The 20776-nt window shown below is 33.1% G+C and overlaps 2 protein-coding genes across 2 annotated transcripts; both read left to right on the top strand.

The window, feature by feature from the left end:
- The first annotated feature begins 964 nt into the window (after window positions 1-964).
- On the top strand, window positions 965-6081 carry LOC114193030 (serine carboxypeptidase-like 42). The gene is made up of 10 exons (XM_028082724.2): window positions 965-1362; window positions 2468-2575; window positions 2739-2831; window positions 3586-3678; window positions 3958-4043; window positions 4166-4444; window positions 4540-4673; window positions 5217-5309; window positions 5417-5534; window positions 5657-6081. The coding sequence occupies exons 1-10, from the start codon at window positions 1122-1124 to the stop codon at window positions 5822-5824; spliced, it is 1413 nt and encodes a 470-aa protein (XP_027938525.1). The 5' UTR covers window positions 965-1121; the 3' UTR covers window positions 5825-6081.
- Window positions 6082-17172: 11091 nt separating this feature from the next.
- LOC114194891 (replication protein A 70 kDa DNA-binding subunit B-like) lies at window positions 17173-20572 on the top strand. The gene is made up of 9 exons (XM_028085299.1): window positions 17173-17256; window positions 17421-17604; window positions 17775-17871; window positions 17970-18091; window positions 18164-18248; window positions 18331-18443; window positions 18556-18661; window positions 18800-18934; window positions 20374-20572. The coding sequence occupies exons 1-9, from the start codon at window positions 17173-17175 to the stop codon at window positions 20570-20572; spliced, it is 1125 nt and encodes a 374-aa protein (XP_027941100.1).
- Window positions 20573-20776: the final 204 nt, after the last annotated feature.

Raw genomic sequence — 20776 nt, forward strand, 5'->3', positions numbered from 1 at the left:
GTTCTTTTTCTAGCCTTTGTCTAATATAAGGATTTTAGAAGAAATTCTTTTTTTTTTTGGTTGTGTGTGGCATGTATTTTGGATGACCTGTAATTTGTTGATTATAGATATTACGTATTTTGAATATGGTTCTTAATGTCCATTAATTCATATATTGATTTGAGTGGTAATTATGAAGAAATAAATTTAAAATTTCTTTAAAGAATTAAAGTAATTTAATAACGCACTAACTCAACTGCAACTGCCTTCATTTTCTTTAACATTACTCTTAAAACTCTTCTATTTGGAAAACACAAACATTCTAATAGAGTCATTTCAAACTTCCTTATATCTTTTAGATTTTCAAAAGCACAAATTTTTCTCAAAAAAAAAAAAAAAAGAAAATCAAATTTCTTGGACACTTAAGAGTTTAAACTTGTTTTAGATGCCAAAATCTTAATTTCAATAATGGGCTGAACGCTCCAATATTGTAAAATTAAGATACTGAATATCTCTACTTTAAAATAGGAGACATAAAATATAAATTTAAAATAAATAAATAGGAAGATTGAAATTGTATTTTAACATAAATTGTTGTTCACCGTTAGATCGGTTCTTGATTACCTTATTTACTTATGAACATTTAGTTTTACACTTTATTGACATATATACCGTTCTTACTTTTTCCCTCGATCTGTCTCTGTTTCTAACTTTCTTTTTTTCCTTATAGTTTAAATCCATGTAAATCATGTCGCCACATGTAATTGTCGAAATGCAGGGAGAAATCACTTTCTTCCTATTTTTATTATGCTCATTCCTTCATGCATTTTGGTCATACTCTATGCGATTAAGATCTTTAGGTGGGGACATTCGCTAAAGCCAATCCAATCCTCGACTCACGTGCCTCCTCCTATCCCATAACAAACGTAAGTGTATTAAAGACAAAAGTAGCATAGTTAATTTTCTTCATTTGACTTGGGGAATAAACTATTTGGAAAAAAGATTGCTTTTTTGAGAGTGAGGAGCGGGCTAGGATCAGCCTTTAGTATACATGTTCCTGTTTTAGACAATAAAGATAAAAGATTTGTGAGAGAATTGACAAAGGGTGGGTTTCCAGTGAGGGTGTTGGAGGTTTAGGGGTGATGGGTTACATGGGTAGGTGTTGGTTGGTTGGGGTCATAATTGTGGTGGGCAGTGTTGGAGTGGAAGGGTATCCTGCTGAGGATTTGGTGGTTAAATTGCCTGGTCAACCTAATGTTGGCTTTAAGCAATTTGCTGGGTATGTTGACGTTGATGCCAAGCATGGAAGGAGCCTCTTCTATTATTTTGTGGAGGCTGAGCAAGACCCTGACAAGAAGCCCCTCACACTTTGGCTCAATGGAGGTTGGTTATGGACTTGTGTGTTATGTCACTCACCCCTTTCTACTCTTTTTCAATTGCCACACCCACTTGTGAATTTTCAAAACAAGCTTGGTTTCATAACTTCATTCATCACACCTGCATGGTTCTTTAACCCTGTGTAGCTTGTTCTGAGATTTGAGTTGGGTCAAGTGAATCATGATGTGGGTGCTCCTAAATGGAGTCAGTATGGTTCTTGAAACTTTCTGGTGTTGTTTGTTTGCAGAAGTTCTTTCTTTTTTCTTCGTGCTTTTGTTTATTTATTTATTTATTTATTTTGTTTTTTTTTTTTATTATTTTGAGGAGCCGTGATTATTTTGATTCCTTTTTCCTTTCTTTTCATGTCAAGCCAAGGAAGGTGTCATTGATTTGTCCACAAGTGATTCAAGTTGTGTTGTCTTTTTACTCTACCAAAAGTGCTGTTTGCTTATACTGTTGCTCTCTTTTGCAGAGCCCGCTGAATATCTGATAAAAAAAAAAGTGAAAACGGCTATGGTTTTCTGTAGTACCTATTTTTTGAAAATACTTTAACAGAGATTCTTCTTCAATGACTGTCAGTCACTCTATCACATAGCTCACAATAAAATTTACTCTAAGCATGGTTCATTTTTCTTTATTTTTAAGGGGAGCTATTGACAGTTGCCGTCTAGTAAGGAGAATTTTGTGAAATGTGCAAGGGTTTGTATGAATGAAAGTTGCAAAAGTGCTTTTAAAATTCCCTCACAAAACAAAAGGAAGAACGTAGAAATTGTTGCTTGGAAAAGAAAAGCAATTTTGTACTCTTCCCACTACTATCCAAACATGCTCTAATTGAAAATTTTCTCATGTTCACTGTAGACAAAACAGTACTTAGTCTATGTTTGTTTATTGGTTAATGCTGCACTAAATCATATACTTATATTTTTAGTTATATCATTGTCACCTGTGTGAGAAGACAGAGCTCGGCGTGTTTAAGGTTAATTTGGATATTTTAAACAACATTGCAATAAAATAATACTTACCCACGTGAATTTTTCACACTCTGTTAGTTTCAAAAGGAGATTACAATAATCTAGAAAAAAAAAAGCCAACAACTTCAATTGTTTTTCAGGCCCTGGGTGTTCTTCCGTTGGAGGAGGTGCTTTTTCTGAATTGGGACCCTTTTATCCTAATGGTGATGGACTTGGTCTCCGAAGAAATTCCATGTCCTGGAATAAAGGTATGAAACATACACATAATGTGGTTCAAATTGGAATCTTGATAATGTCACTTAAGATATGAGATAAATGTTGAGAAGTGTATAATCTGAAGGTTAAGAAAATATAACTTTTATTTATATATTTTTTGGAGTCACACTTTCCTGATATTTTTGTGATTTGTAGCATCCAATCTCATTTTTGTGGAGTCTCCTGCTGGAGTTGGTTGGTCATACTCAAATACAACTTCTGATTACAAAACTGGAGATCTCTCCACTGGTAACAAAATTGACCTATTTTCTCTTTTTTGTCATTTTCAGTTACTATGCTTATATTCTTTAAGGCTTCAAACTTTTATTTTTACATTATCCCCTGCCCCTTCGTTTTCCCATGTGTTCATCTAAAGCTGAGAAAGTGGAAAACGTTTTATAGAAGGACAAATTTGCATACAGTATTGTAGCTGCAGGTGTTCTCCAATCAAACGTTTGGAATTTTATTTCAGTAATTTACATTGGATGCATTGCATATTACTAAGGTGAAATTCTAAATATAATTGGAAAACAACACTGACAGTACCATGAGTACTATATGTAAGTTTCCTCCTTTATATAATTATCTGATTAAAATTTCACGTTATTCAAAGTGATACATATCGAGGAAGATATATTTCTTTAGATTCAAGCTGAGTGAATGAAATGGAAAAGAGATGAAGTTATTATTTGTGATTTAATGGAAGCAGTATGCATTGTAGATAGAATAATATTGAGCTAGATGAGTTGAAATACAAGAATAGATATTTGAATATATTAGGAAGCAAAGTTAGTGTGACACTTAATATGAAAAATAGGATAGAATCACCAAGCTTTGGCCTTGTGAGTGAAAGAATAATACAAGTGCAAGAAATATAGTCTATAGAGGTAAAAGACAAATAAAAAAATTTAAAATGATAATAATGTAAAAGACCTTGATCTAAATGCCCTTTGTGAAAAATGAGAAATTTTTGTGAGAACACGTATACATTTGTTTTTTGCAGCCAATGATATGTATTTGTTCATGTTGAAATGGTACAAGAAGTTTCCATCATACAGAACAAGAGAACTGTTCCTCACTGGAGAAAGCTATGCAGGTTAGAAAACTAATTATCATTCAGTTTTAGAATTTACTTGTTCAATTGAAGTTCCCTGATGAGAATCTCCTCTTTGAAAATATTCTATATAACTGACGTGGTTTAGTTAGACTACAGTTAGTTATGAAAATTTGCAAATGCTAGTAAACTGTGACATCATTCCTAGAGGGGTAGTGCTACAGTATTATAGTACCTAGTACCTACTTTTGTTTTTTATAGTTCATTGCCTTGAACTCATGATATATTAGGTTTCTTATTAAACTTTATTAAGTCATGCAGGACACTATGTACCTCAATTAGCTAATGTTCTCTTGGACCATAATGCTGGTTCAAGTGGTTTCAAATTCAACATCAAAGGAGTTGCTGTAAGATTCCATTCACCTGATTCATCATTTTCCTTGAATTTTCTGTTTGTGTTACAATTGGACAAGTCTCATTTGTCCCATATTTTAAAGGTCACATCGAATGCACCTTTTGTTTTTATTAGATTGGAAACCCACTTTTGAGACTTGATCGGGATGCACCAGCAACATATGAATACTTCTGGTCACATGGAATGATTTCTGATGAAGTTGGCCTTGCCATCATGAATGATTGTGATTTCGATGACTATTCCTATGAAACTCCTCACAACGTTTCTAATTCGTGCAACAATGCCATATATGAAGCAAATGTCATTGTTGGCAATTACATAAACAACTATGATGTGATTCTAGATGTTTGTTATCCATCCATAGCAGAACAGGAACTGAGATTGAAAAAGATGGTAGGCCTTTTACAATTTTGTTCTGGTCAAATGTTATTGGTATTACTTTTATTCTATGAACTTGTATGCTATAATATCCTTATAATTGAACGCAGGCAACAAAAGTAAGTTTAGGTGTGGATGTGTGTATGACTCTAGAAAGACGGTTTTACTTCAATCTCCCAGAGGTTCAGAAGGCTCTTCATGCAAACCGTACAAACCTTCCTTATAGGTGGTCCATGTGTAGTAAGTAAGTAAAGAAAACTTTACAATAGTCAGTGACTATGTCTTGAAAAGACATCAATGGATTAAAGAAGAATGATGTTTATTGATCTTAACTCTAAAGTAATGTCAGATTTTTTAATGTACTAAAACAAATATAAACATTTACTGGTTTATATAATATTTTTGTTATCAACACAATACAGGTATTTAGACCCATGTAAATTATGTCGGGTCAGGGCTTAAATTAATAGAGTAATACTATTAACTAACTTGCCTGAATATTCTATGTTTATGTTTAACTTAGATCCATGTTAAATTGAAGTGGTTTGTAGAGTACCTTTATCTAAGAGCATTTCAAGAAACTTATCTAAATTGATCTATATGCAACTGAGTCCAGTTTCTCTTGAGTTTTTTCGTGTTGTCATATGTGCTTTCAAAATACACTACTTTTCGATATATTTTAAAACATCAAATATATTTTAAAGGTACAACAGAGAACAGTACAATTTCTATGCAACTCCATCTTTCATATCTGTCTTGTGTTATTGATCATGTTTCTACTTTGTAGTTTTCTAAACTACAGTGACACTGATGGTAACATCAACATCCTTCCAATTCTCAAAAGAATAGTCCAAAACCATATCCCAGTATGGGTTTTCAGGTAACTTCAATGAAGGATAGACACCCTTATAGGGAAATCCCCTGTACCATTGGATACATAATAACCTTTTTGTTTATCTCAAATTGTTTAATGTTGAATGATCTCAGTGGAGATCAAGATTCTGTTGTGCCATTATTGGGATCTCGAACACTGATTCGTGAACTAGCTAATGAATTGCATTTCAAGATTACAGTCCCATATGGGGCCTGGTTCCACAAAGGGCAGGTACCTTAAAATATTTAGTTTTAAGAATGTTTTGCATTGTTAGTTTGTTCTTTTGCAATATGAATGAAGACAATTTGAGGAGCTAATTAAGTTATAATTTGATGGTGAATGGTGGCATGTAGGTTGGAGGTTGGGTGACTGAGTATGGAAATTTGTTAACTTTTGCAACTGTAAGGGGTGCTGCTCACATGGTACCTTATTCTCAACCTTCAAGAGCACTTCATCTATTCAGTTCATTTGTGCGTGGTAGAAGGTTGCCCAACACAACACATTCTTCCATTGATGATTGAAGGAAGACACTTAAAGGAGTTGTAGCAAAAAAATGGCATAGGAAGTGAGAGAAAAGACTGTTCCTTTATAAGTTCCTAGTGATTGTATGGAAACGAAAAGGAAAATTAACAAAAAAGAAATTATATTCTGTTGCTTTTACTTTCTTCATTTGGTACTAGCGCAGATTTCTTGGCCTCATTGGTAGGTGCATTGGGATTGTTTTGGAAAATGTAAGCGACTTTTGTTTCAGTTATATGAACTTATTTTTGGTGAAAAATGGATTCTTGAATAATGTCTATGAGGATAGAGCCAAATATTTTTAAGATTGTCTGGACTTAAGCAAACAATCATTTTGCTTATATTAATATAAATAATGTGATCCACTTATAAGTATATGGATACAAAACTGTTCCTCGAGAAGTTGGCTTGAAGTTAGTATGAATAGTTTTTGAGAACCAAATAAAGTCGACATGGATTATTCTAATAGGACTGACAAACAAATTGTTTTTCAATGTAAGTTAGAGTATTTAATTTAGGATTCAACAATCAATACAAAGTCAATATGTAAATCATTTATATTTTGAATCAACTCTATAAATATATATATATCTACTTCATTTAATTAATAACTTGTGCATTTCTTCCAAATAAATAGATTTTAGAAAGCCTTAGACAATTTAGGAATCTTAATACTTGTTTTTCAGTAACATAAATCAGAATATTGAAGATGAAGGTGAATTAAAGATGGTTTGAAAAATAAATATTGCAAAGAGAAACTGCGTGAAACATAAACCACCAAGAAAATAAAGGATCTAACAATGTACAAATGTAAGAAAATAAATGCGGTAAACTAAATTACTGAGGATAAAATAAGAATTGGTAAACTTTTTTTATTAAAGTGGTGACCCAAATTGCTACGATCTTCATCGGAGTTGTCATTATCATATTCCCGACATTCTCAAAGTATTTCTTTTTTGTAAATACAATCTATTTCCTATTTTTGAACACAAATAACCTATTTATATTTTCTATTCTTTTTCACATCTAAGCAAAATATAAAACTAAAGAAAATTACAAAATAATTAGAATAATTGTCCAAAACCACTACATTGTGTCCTTTATGTCTACTAAGCCCACATCAGCAGTAAATTCTTCTCAATGTTTCTTTTGATCTTTATTGTTAACTTCTTCAATTTTATATTTGTGAATGCTTCTTTCAAGAAACTATCCATTCTCTTTCAACTTAGAACAAGAATAAAACAAACATAAACACAATTTATCAATATCATTGTAATGGGTTTTAACATTTACCATTCTACTTAAATAATATATAGCACATTACACTCCATTTGAGTTTTCTTGCGCTAACATGCTTGTTATTGTTTTTGTCGAAGTTGATACATACAATCTCAGCGATTTTCCTTGAGTCACTAGTATAAACACTAGAGGATTAATCAGTACCACTTTCACTTGTTTGAAATCTTCATCTTGTTCTTTCTCCCACTTGAACTCTTGCTCTTTTTTTAATCTTACCAAAGGAAAACACACATGAATTTTTCTTGGTAAATTTGAAATAAATCTCCTAAAATAACTTATTTTACCCAATAGTGATTGCAACAATTTCTTCTTCGTTAGAGCTATTATATCAATTATTTCTTTGACATTTTTTCCATCAATCCCGAAGCCTTTCATAAACAATGAATCCTAAGGATTCACCTACACTTAAACCGAATGCACATTTTAATAGATTCATTTTCAAACCATGTTTTCTCATTCTTTCAAAAGACTTTCTCAAATTATCTGAATTAGAAATTTTTGATTTCAATTTGATCACAATGTAATCAATATATACTTGCACAAAGTCAACATTTAAATCATGAAAAATCAAGTTCATAGCTTTTTGATAACTAGCTCCAACATTTTTAAATCCAAAAAAGGCATTATTAACCATTCATATATTCCTAATGCCCTCGAGCATCAAAAAACTACTTTCAAAATGTGATTTTCAACTATAAAAATATGATTCTACCCAGAATATCCATCTAAAAAACTTACCATTTCACTGTCTACCACCGCATCAATTAACATCTAAAAAATTAGCATATGGTACTCGTCTTTCGAGTAACCTTATTAAGATCTATAAAATCAATACAAATCCTCAATTCTCCATTTTTCTTAAATATTGGAACTATATTTGAAATCCAATCGACATACATGGTTGTTTTGAAGAATTTTGCCTTTAACAATCTTTCGATTTCTTCTTTGATTTTGTCCATCACTCTAGGTACAAATCTTCGCGGGGCTTATTTTATTGGATTATTTCCTCAATAATAGGCCATCGATGAACGAACAGGTACCTATCCAATCTAGGCATCTCTTCATACTCCCAAGAAAACAATTTTTAAACTAACGCAAAAATTCGATCAAGCTTTCTCTCATTTCTACACTTAGCAAATTTGTTGATAAAGTTGGACGTTTGTTTGTCTCTTCCTTCAGATTAATTTCTTCAAGAGGATCTTGTGGCTGAACTGTTTTAACATGCGAAGATATTAACCTTTCAAATCCTAATTGGCTCTGATCATAGATACAATCTAATAGGTTCCTACTTACACCTATATCTACATTTTTTGACTTCGTCGAAACATTCAACTTATTTATACCCACATTACTATACGTATTCCTATCCCATTATTATTTAACTTTATTGATCAATTTTGAACTCAACATACTCAACATAGGCCTCTAGTTTGGTCCATAAAGACAAGTATTTCTCGCCAACCAGCTTCTTTGGCCATTTCGAGTTTGGTTTTCTCATCTGAATCCCTTCTCGAGATTCATTTCGATAACCCATGGTGAATGTATTTTCTTTGAGTTGAAATCTGTAGTTGTCTCAAAAGTGAATGACTTTGTGATAATAAAACTCTTCAAGGGTCGATTAGCCTATGCCACATTACCTCCGAGTGTTCATCTCTATTCCACATAAACAACTTTTGATGAGTTGTCGAAGGGACTGCCCCAAATCCACGAATCCATTCTCTCCCTAACAAAATATTAAAGTTTGCTTAAGATTAGATGATTATAAACATTGTGACTCTTGTGTACCTACGGTCACATCGAGCATGATCATCCCCATCAACCTCGATCGATGACCTTCCGCTGAAATATATTATCATGACATTATTTTAACTCAATCTTGATTTGCTAGATTAGAGCTCTTCAACATGGCTTTGGGAAAGATTTTCATTGTTTGGCCCTCCATCAACCAAAACCTTGTCCACCATTTGTCCTTCGATTTTGATTTACAACATCAAATGCTTTAAATGAAACCTCGTCTCTTTAGAAGGTGGTTCTATCTAAGTGGTTTTTAAAATGCAACCTCCTATATCCATATCACTTTTGGCTCCATCTCAGGTTCATAATGATCTTCATGATGAAAATCATTCATCCTTAACTCATTTTCATAATGAATTGGAAATTTTGCCACCAGGATTGAGATGATGCCAACGCTTAAGTCCTAGTAGTTTAATTTCGTCATCCATGCTAGGGTGATCAAAGTTTTAAAAAAAAACATGATTAGACTAACTCTGGATACCTTGATCGAAGAATCTATTTTCTTGCACTTGCCTCCCAAAAGGGTCATGTCTTTTCATCCTAGGTGCCTTTTGGGTACTCATTTCTCATACTTGGACTAAAAGACAATCTATCAAACTCATTCTTACTCTTGAGCAGCTTTTGATTCGTAGGGTAAAATGGGCATCTTCCAACCTATTCATTCATTGGGGGCTTTGCATGTGGAACAAAAAATTTCACAAACCTTTGCATATTCTCGACCTAAGCCACTTGCTTATTTTTTGTAATACTTGCTGTCTTTCTTCTGACAACCTTGAAAGCCTTTATAGCGCATTGATAAAAACCAATAATGCACCTAGGGTAGAGAGTCACATCCTGATCTTTCTCTCTCTTTTTGGTCAAGAAATCTATCATGGAGTCTCCCGCTTTTGGATAAATTTTATACTCGAACTCGAATCAGTCTAACTCATTCTCGAAGTGATCCTCCAATGTATTAAGTTTCACATGTGTTGGGTTCATGTCTTCAGAGCTAACATCAACCATCATGATGTTTAACACAAGGAATTTTCCAACACCATCTGTAGTGTCAAGATTGGTTCTACATATCTCACCTAATTCTTGAAATGGTCAGTATTTAGTATCTTCGGTTTATCCTAATATTTAACCTTTCCTTTAGTGATTGCATCTGGATAGTATTCCTGAAATGTATGCGGTTATTAGTCATATGACAATGAGGATTGTGAAACTTACAATATTTTCTTCCTCTTCTTTATTCTAAAGAGGGAATCTTATGGTCATCATTAAACTTCATTTCTTTATCTTTCGAAAGAATATCAAAGATTTGGTCAACTTTAGATACATTGAATGTATATGTTCGATTTCCCATTTGTTATTTGTTGGCATAAATAACTTGGATGATTTGGTGCTTGAAGATTTGATAAAGTTTTAATGAAGGTACTTTAAGCCATTGTCTTGGAACATGTTTGAACCATGCTTACATTGATGAAGATGTAAATATTTGATTTTTTATGAGTTGATCAAGCCTTGTGTGCGTGCTCTCTATCTGGATAAATCATGGGAAAAACATGCTTGAAGATTGTAATTTATATTGTAAACCATTTTGCATTAATTAGATGTATATGGTCTTAGTTGTATCTTTTAATTTGTTCAAATGTTTTTCAATAAGTTAAATGGTGTCTTTTAATTTGTTAAATGTATTTTTAACATATTAAAAGGTTAGCTGCAGTAGTCTTAACCGAGAGTTATTCAATCTGTTGATTTATTTTGCAATCAACTGATTTCACTTCAGTTAAGTGAAATCACCGATTGATTTAAAAATCAACTTGTTGAATTTTGTAACAGTTTGACTATAAAAACTATATTTTTTTGAAAGAGAGGTAAGAAGACCATTTTTGAGCACAAAATATTTCTGGAAATTGTGGAATTCTATCTCTTTTGTGATCATAGAAAGTGCATTTGTTGAAGATTGATCTTAGATTATTCTTGGAACATTTTGCTTGGTGTTTGAAGCTTGAAAAAGGTGGTTGTGGTAGGAAAGACTATGCTACCACTAAAGTTTGGTCTTTCTCAAGCTTTTAGGTTGCACCTAGTGGTTTTCCAGGTCTGCAAGATGTGTCTTGTTGGTTGGTTTGGTTCTTGTGTGATTCAAGAGTCATTGTGTGGTGTTCTTGCATATTTTAAAAGTGTACTGTTGTGAACTTTGTAAATCTTTTGAAATAGTGCAAAGTCAGGCTCAAAGTACCTTGACTAGCTGGATGTAGCTCAGGTTTGAGTGAACCAGTATAAAAATCTTGTGCATTGTTATTTTCTCTAACCCTTCTCTCTTGTATTTCACTCTAAAGTTTAAAGAATTTTGATTTGAATAATCTTTTTGACATTCTTGTGTGATCTGGCATTATCTACAACATTTCTCATGTTTGTATAACTCATTTGAACCTATCTTGATTGATCTTTCATATTGTTCTTGCTTTAAATTACAAATTTTCATTTTTGCATTTTTCCCAATTTTTTAGTCGACTATATTTGTGATTTAACCTATTGATTATATTAGAACTGTATCTGTTTAATGAAATCACTCGGCCAACTCTTTTTTTGATCAATTGAAAGTGTCTAGTCTAGGAGTGTTTGCATCCATACTTGGTGGTTGATTTGATTCAATTGAAAACTGTTTTAGGTTTTTAAAAGTCACCTTATTTTTTAACTAGCCAATTCAGCCCCCTTTTTCTTGGCATTTCAACCATTTCAATACTTACATATTCACTTCACGTTTTTGTAATAATTTACACATATAAGGTGGTCCTATTTTCAACTTAGCTAAGTTAACTTCTTAACTTTCACTCATATTGTCCTCATTCATTTATGATATTTCTAATAAAATTACTTCTCGAAGTACCTATATAAGATACTTTCTCTTTCTTTATAGGTTTCTCAAATCTTCAATATCTTTCTTTCTCATATTTAATTTGTTTAATTCTTCTCACTTTATCTGCCAATTAGGCCATATCCCTTAATGGTAAATTTATTAATTTCTTATGTATTGAGAACTCTAACCAGATGTTGTCATCCTTACTAACTCATGTTCTGGAATTTCAGTAACATACCTATATTTCATTCGTTGAAATGTATTCAAATAATCATCCATGTTCTCATTATTGAAACTTTTCACATTCATTACATCAATTAGTCTTACCTGTGTTTCTCTGCTAAAGAACTGTTCACAAAAATTCTTTTCCAATTAAACCTAGTCATGTATTGAATTTGGAGGTAAATTTGTGAACCATGTAAAAGCACATTTTGTCAAAGAACTCAGGAAGTACTGCATTTTCAAGTTTTCACTTAATGTTAAATCCTTACACTCAAATTTAGGTATTTTATACCCTTTAGATGGGAATGGAGACACGAAATAACGTTGATTATAAAGTTTTACTTTCATTCCTTGGTTAGGCCCTTGATTCACATAATTAAACTATATATTGTGTGGATTATAATATTAACCAAAATCATCTTTTGTATAGTTTGTATTTTCCTTCTATCATGTAGTGGACTACAAAATATTTGGTCTAAATTCGAACACTACATTGCTTTTCCATTTTTCCCTATTTTATGAATATCATGGGTATTAAAAAATAAAAAAAAATAGTGTATCTACTTGTACAAATATGACTTTTGCACATTAACCTTTTATAGGGGGTAGTGTTCTTTGAGCTAGCCAATTACACACTGGTTGGTTTGAGGGAGGGCCATGAAGCCTCCCCCTCATGTGGTGCATGCATAACATGGTTTCTCATGGCACATGGGTCGCATTGAGCCTCCCACGGTTGTTTACGTTTAGCCGTCTATCCAAGTTTTGCGGTATGCCACAACTAGCTAGCTTAGTGCCAATATTTGTGAAAAATTGAAATTCATGGTTTTTGAGTTTTGGTGGTTGGAATGGACTACAAATGTCCCTAAATGACTATTTTAAAAGTTATGGTCATTAAAGTTTTGAGGTTTGTGAGTTTTAGACTTATCCAAGTTTGGCTGTTTGTTGCGGCTAACTAGCTTGGTGCCAAGATTTGTGAAAAACTGAAATTTGTGGTTTTTAAGTTTTAGAACTGGAGTGAACTCCAAATGTCCCTAAATGACTACTTTAAAAGTTATGGTGCATAAAATTTTTGAGGTTTGTGAGTTTTGGACTTAATCAATTTTGGTAATTTGTCGTGGCTAGTTAGTTACTGCCATAATTTGTGAAAAACTAAAATTCGTGGTTTTTGAGTTTTGGTGGCTGGAATGCACTCCAAATTTCCCCAAATGACTACTGTAAAAGTAATGGTGTACAAAAATTTTGAGGTTTGTAGGTTTTGGACTTAGCCAAGTTGTCCGGTTTGTCGCAACTAGCTAGCTTTGTGCCAATATTTGTGAAAATTTGAAATTCGTGGTTTTTGAGTTTTGGTGGTTGGAATGCACTCAAAGTATCCCTAAATGACTACTCTAAGAGTTATGGTGCATAAAAGTTTTGAGGTTTGTGGGTTTTGGACTTAGCCAAGTTTGGCGGATTGTCGTGGCTAACTAGCTAGCTTGGTGCCAAAATTTGTGAAAAAATGAAATTCATGGTTTTTAAGTTTTGGAGGTTGTATCACATTCCAATTTCTGAATGACTATTTTAAAAGTTATGATTCATAAAATTTTTGAGGTTTTTGGGTTCTAGACTTAGCCAAGTTTGACGATTTGTCGCGGCTAGCTAGCATGGTCCCAAGATTTGGAAAAAATGAAATTCGTGGTTTTTGAGTGTTGGTGGTTGGAATGCACTCCAAATGTCCTCAAATGACTACTGTAAAAGTTTTGGTGCATAAAAGTTTGAGGTTTGTTGGTTTTGAACTTAGCCAAGTTTGACAGTTAGCCGCGACTAGCTAGCTTGGTGCCTAGATTTGTAAAAAAATCAAATTCATGGTTGGAATGCACTTCAAATGTCCCCAGATGACTATAGTAAAGTTATGGTTCATAAAAGTTTTATTGTTTGTGGGTTTTGAACTTAATCAAGTTTTGCGGTTTGCCACAGCTAGCTAGTTGCATAACATGCTATAGGAGGTTGAAGAACTTGAAGAGGAAACAAGCTGCAATGTACTAGACCTCTACAACTCGAGGCTTCAATTGGAAAACCTTCCACCAAGGATCTTTCCTCTTTCCACCCTTTGTGACTTTCACTTTTATTTCCACCAATTGTAAGTATTTTGTACTATTTCTATCAAATGAGGTTGTGATTTCTGATTCTATTACTGGTAATTGGCATTATCATGTTTTTTTTCTTTTATTTTTATTTTATTTTTATTATCTTTTCATATATTTCAGGTTTGATTTAACAAATTTGGAAAAGATAAATATTTGGTTTATATTTTGTAGATAAGTAGAAATCTAGAGACTTAAGAAAATTATCAACAAAATCAGTAGAGATTACCATATATTTTAAAAAATATATATCAACAAAACCATCCACCAAGTTAGTTACTTCAATTACCATACAAAATGTTTGAAGAATATCTCAAAGATATTGTGCTTTAGAAGATTAAAATATATCTATCTATAATACAATTCAAAGTATCATAAAAAGCAAAATATTACACGTGTCATCTTCTTATCAATTCTCAACCCCTCTTTGTCACTTTCCACCACACTCACTTTTTCTACTCTCTTCACTTTCCCTCTCTCGAACCCTACCATGTCTTTCGCACTCTCCACTTCTCTGCCTCCTCAAACCCTAGCCACCTCTCTGTCGCCGCCTCAAACGCTCTCCTTTGCTCTGCCTCCACAAACGCTCTTCACCTTTCTTCCACCTCTAACGCTCTCCACCTCTCTTCCTTCTCAAACGCATTCAACATTTCTGCCGCCTCAAACCCTCTCGACGTTTCTTGCGACTCAAACCCTCTCTAGTTCTGTGCCACATGAAACCCTACTATTTCAATCTCATATGTTCTTCGAATTGCACTCTCTACCTTTCTGCCTCCTCAAACCCTAGCCACCTCTCTAGCGCCGCCTCAAATGCTTTCCATCGCTCTGCCTCCACAAACGGTCTCCACCTCTCTTCCACCTCAAACGCTCTCGACCTATCTTCCTTCTCAAATGCAATCGGCATCTGTGCCGCCTCAAACCTCTCCACTTCTTTGCCACCTCAAACCCTAGCATTTCAATCTCATATCTTCTTCTAATCATACTTTCTATTTTGATCTCTTCAGTTCTCATTTTGAAACCCTAATTTTTTTCTTAATCTTAGTGATTCCAACTTCTTTTACAGTTATTTTTTTTCTTATAACTCATGTTTTTGTTTTTTTTTTTGTTTGTGTAGATTGTTTTTGGGTTATTCGTTCAATAACTCTAAGAAGATACCTTCATCATGACGAGGATTGCGGATTCCAGTTTCTGATGACACCTTTATCATGATGAGGATTGCGGATTTCAGTTTCTAATCACAATTAAGCAATCTTCCATACTACCGTTTGAAAATTATTTTTTTGTGGCCTATTTAATCTTTTATTGGTTTCTATTACCTAAGAAAGGTGCTTATTAATTGTAGCAGGAAATGCTTCACTGTTAATTGATTTATCTTCATTTGTATATGGACTCAATAATTTATATGTTTTGATTAAACATGTCTTCCATTGTTATTGAGTTTCTGATGTCTGATCAAATCACTTTTCTCCATCCTTGATGTAATTTGATCTTTTATTCTTAATGTCTGTTGAAGTTTGATCTGATTGTCCCTCAACTTTCAAGAAACCCCAACATTTCAGGTTTACTTAATTCTTATGTAGTTTTTATAGTTGCTATTACTTTTCATTCATTACAAAATATACTTCTGTTGAAGATAGGTTATTAAAGCTTATCACTGAAAGCTTATGGTGGTTTACTCATTTTTGTTTTTTTTACCTTTATTACTCAGATAGCTTGATGTCAAACCAAGCTGCCACTGTTGTCTTAGTCAGTTTTGGAATTCCAGGAAAAAGGAAGCAATTTTATTCAAAAAAGATGTCCACCTACTATTCCAGAAAAAATGATGCAATTGGTCTGATAATGCAATCCCTTTAATATGTTGTATTGTTTTTTTTTGTTGTATTGTTGATTCAAAGATCTTCCATACTACCGTTTGAAAATTATTTTTTTGTGGCCTATTTAATCTTTTATTGGTTTCTATTACCTGAGAAAGGTGCTTATTAATTGTAGCAGGAAATTCTTCACTGTTAATTGATTTATCTTCATTTGTATATGGACTCAATTAATACATATGTTTTGATTAAACATGTCTTCCATTGTTATTGAGTTTCTGATGTTTGATGAAATCACTTTTCTCCATCCAGGATGTAATTTGAGCTTATATTCTTAATGTCTGTTGAAGTTTGATTTGATTGTCCCTCAACTTTCAAGAAACCCCAACATTTCAAGTTTACTTAATTCTTATGTAGTTTTTATAGTTGATATTACTTTCCATTCATTACAAAATATATTTCTGATAAACATACTTTCAGGTTTTTCTTTTACCTGTATTACTCAGATAGCTTGATTTTAAACCAAGCTGCCACTGTTGTCTTAGTCAATGTTGGAATTCCATAAAAAAGGAAGCAATTTTATTCAAAAAAGATGTCCACCTATTAAATTTAAAAATTTTAAATTCACCTACCTTTCCATGATTTTTAACGTTTTGTTTATTTGATTTTATGTCTTTTGATATGCAGACATCAAGTCAGTTCTTTCCTTTTTCATCTACGTTACAACATTTATGTTACTGTTTCCATTACTTTAGTTCTTTCCTTTTTCTTCTTTGTGTTATAAATTTTCAAATGTTCAAACGACATTTTTATTTGAAATCAGATCTTTATTTCCTATTTTCGTTTATTTGTCAACCTTTTGCAGCATTTAAAGTGACTTTATGTTGTCTTTTTCTACTGCTCTCTGCCATATTTCCTTTTCTTGCACAACATTGAGCCATGTGAAAAACAACTTTTGGTTTCTTCTGTGGTCTTCATATTTTTGTTAGTCACTTTTCCCAATTTTTACTCCATTTGGTTAACTAAAACCACAGTCTGCGTATTGTTTTAGTAAATATCTTTACTCATGTAAAAAAATTGCTTTTGCTTTTCCCGATTGTTTCTAAATTTGTGAAATGAAAACCAGAGCATGCGTATGGTGTTCTTTTTTATTTATGATCTTCCAATATTTTTTTATTATGTGTTTTTGTTTTGTACAAATACATGTCTCCAGACCTTCCTTCATTCCTTACTATTGTCTAATTTCCCTCATTCCTTACACCATGTCTGTTATCCAAAAACACATTACAAGAACTCAACCCGAAGAAGGAAAGTTAGAATATTGTTGCAAGAGTGGTAAGGTTATGGTTTGTTGAAGATTACACAAAAGGAAAATCTCCATGTTCCATGGAAATTGTTCTTCAAGACAAAGAGGCACCGTCCTAAAACTATAAACACCTTTTATTTTTTTACTTTTCCTAATTTTTGTATTTTTACACATAAGTTTTCATTTATGAATATGTTTTTGCAGGGTTTCCTAATGGATGCATCTGTTAGACGCACATTGATATACAAATTCCAGTCTGAAATCAAAGAATATAAGGTTTACACCATTCAATCTTTTAGTGTTTCATGTAATGGTGGTTCTTATAGAACTACAAATCACACCTATAAGATCAACTTCCAATTTGGAACCAAGGTCAATATGGTTGAAAGTACCTTAGTTCCGAAACTAGAACTTCATACACCCCTTTTTCAACCATCATAGCTTCTGGTTTTGACACAGATTACTTAGTTAGTAAGTATATTTTTGTTTTTTTTTCTTTCTCTTTGCGTTTAACTTTTTGTTAATGTTTTTTTTTCTTACTTTTTCCTTTTTTTGTAGATGTCATTGGAATGTTTACTGGTGTTGGAACAGAGAGGGAGCTAGAGAAAGGTGGTAAGAAAACCAAAATGAATGTCATCCTTATTGAAGCTGATGGGTAAGCGGATTTCATTTGTTTTTCTTCTTTAGTGTTTTTAATTTTTTTTGATGGATTTCATCTGTTTCTCTTTTCATCTGATTTTTTACATGCAATAGTTTGCGACTGGAGTGTACTTTATTTGGTAAATATGTTGATATGTTAAATGCATTTCTGGCCTCTGGAGAGGATCAACATGTTGTCATTGCTTTACATTATTGCAAAGTGAAGACCTTCCAAGGTAACTAACTTTGATTGATTATTACAGTTGTATTAATTTTTAAAATTGTTTTTGACATGTTGTCTTTTATAGATAAAGTTTCTATTCAAAACTCTATGAACTGTACCAAGATAATTTTTAACTGTGATGGTGAAGATGCAACCAAGTTGAAAAAAATGTAAGTATATATACATAAGATATATCTTTGTTTATAGATAGATATATGTATATCTTTGTAATATAACATTTTTTTGACGTAGGATGTGGGATAGTACTGAATCTCCTTCTCAACCTCTTACCCAACTTTGTCCTTCTTCTAAAGTTAGCTTGGAAGATGATTTCATTAAGCTGCATCCTAGGAGTTCAATTGAAGGTCTCAAAGATTTTAAACAGGTTCAAATATTTGTCTCTATGTTGCATATAAATTTTTTTTATTAATTACCGTTCATTTTTTTTTCATATTGTTTCATTATTTATTTTTCAAGAAAGTACTTTTGTAGTAAAGGCTACTATCAAACATGTGCTAGATCATGATGATTGGTGGTATACAGCATGTATCTGCAACAAAGCAGTATATCCTGATTCCAAAATGTTTTTTTGTGAAAAGTGTAACAAACATGTTATTAAGGTTAAACCTAGGTAATATTATTAATCTTCAGAATATGATTTTATTAATATAATATTATAAAAACTTAATAATGTTCATAATGTCTTTAATGTTTTTTTTAGGTATAAACTTAAACTTCGTGTAATTGATGCTACGGATTCTACAACTTTTGTTGTATTTAATCGTGATGCAAGTGCAATGTTGAAGAAATCATGCTCTGATATTCTTGACTTACAAGACAAGGTTAAGTTTCATATGTAATCATTTGTGCTTATATTGTTGACATTTAACTTAAATGTTTTGTTTGATTTTCAAATTAATTCACAATCAATATTTTCCTATTCTATATTGGTGATATCGCTGTCGTTAGGCGATCAAATTACCACTACTTTAGCAACTTCAGTATTGCCAGTTAGTAGTGAACAAAATAGTTAGGGTTAAGATAACCTTGAGTCGTCTCACAACGAATACGGAATTGATCTCAAATATTTGATTCTTAAAAATGCAATTAAAACTAGCAATTATAAAAAAATAGGGGGTTTTGATATGCAAAGAAAATGACACAGAAGATTGTAAACACAGTAATAGTAAATAGGTCAATTCCACTGCTTTTTCTAAATAAGATTCTTCATTGGTTATCTAGAGATTATTGTTAAATTAATTATTGTTGTTGATTTACAAATCAATCAATGTAAAGACTCAATTCATTTGTTGGCATCCTCACTTTTAATCAAAGTACAGTCTCAATTAAAAGTGAGAATTGTTAGATTATCCATAGTAAATTCAATCAAAGTACAGTCTCAATTAATTTTACTATGCCTAATCATGTCTATTCCTTTGTTTCTTTACCAGATAGAAAACTTAATTAATCAAAGTAAAGTCTTGACTAATTTTAGTTAAAGTAATTACCTCTAATCAAATTAAAGTCTCAATTATTGGCAAAAACTTATTTAATCAAATGAAAGTTTCTAAACAAAATCAAAGTAGAGTCTCAATTTAATTTAAAAACCTTTTAACTCATATGATTAGCATGTATGTAGATTTAAAATCATTATTTTCTATTCGATTAAGAAGCAAAGGACATAGATAAACAAAAACCACAACAATAATCAAAATAACAAAACATATAAATTTATCTAACCTCAGAATCCATTTAAGAAATTACAGTGGAATCAACCCTAAAAGCTTAGCCCTCCATGGCTTTGATGGAATACATGATGATATGAAGGAAAGAAAATAAAAGAAGAGAATGAGAGATGTGGTGGAGATGGTATTTGCCAAAACCAGAGAGTTCTAAGTGTCTAAGCTGTAAGCTGTAAATTGTCAGTCGTCCCGCTTCTACTCCCTTAAGTCTCTTTATATAGGCTTCCACTGGACTTTGGGCTTTATCTGTCAGTTGCTAAAATCTTTTATTTTTATTTAATTAATTAGCAATTTAATTGTTGTCAAATTTCCAATTCTGCCCCTCTCATTTAACCATATTTGCAGTTTTGACCAGTGTTGACTGCTGACTTTGACCAGTTGACCAGAGTTGACTGTCCTATCAGATGTTGACACTTGGCGCAGAGTACTCTCTCTCCAGAATTAGGGTTTCACTCTCACACTCTTCTCCCTCCCTCGTGACGGCGCGGCTGACGGCGCGGCGGTCAGATTTTCGGCGTGGTGGCTGTGACTGTGTTTTCCGGCGAGTTTGCAGGTTCGTGGCTGCTTCGATCTGCGGCGGTGACTGCGGAAATGGAGCAGGTGCAATGGTGCGGAGCGTGAACGGAGAGCATGGTTGTTGTGGTGGTGTAGCAAGCTTCTATGGAGTGCGATGCGGTGAAGATGGAGACGGCTGCAGAGGTTGGATGCGGCTGCCATGGCTGGAACAAGCTTCACGCTCGCGGAGAAGATGAACTCGCGGTGGATTCGAAGTTGCAGGGACGGTGGAAGCTCGCGTGAAGATCTGGATCTGTTCTGGTTTATGGTCGTGCGCGAAGGATGGTGGAGTGGAGCTTGCGCGATGGCGGCAGCGGGACTCACGGTGGTTGACGGAGATGACGGCGCGAATGGAGGAAGATGGTGGTGGCGCGCGGAGCTGCTGTTGATGGTGGCGGAAC

This window comes from Vigna unguiculata, chromosome 8 (genome assembly GCF_037176805.1).
Source record: "Vigna unguiculata cultivar grain cowpea cultivar isolate G323 ecotype 2 chromosome 8, ASM3717680v1, whole genome shotgun sequence".
Classification (NCBI taxonomy): domain Eukaryota; kingdom Viridiplantae; phylum Streptophyta; class Magnoliopsida; order Fabales; family Fabaceae; genus Vigna; species Vigna unguiculata.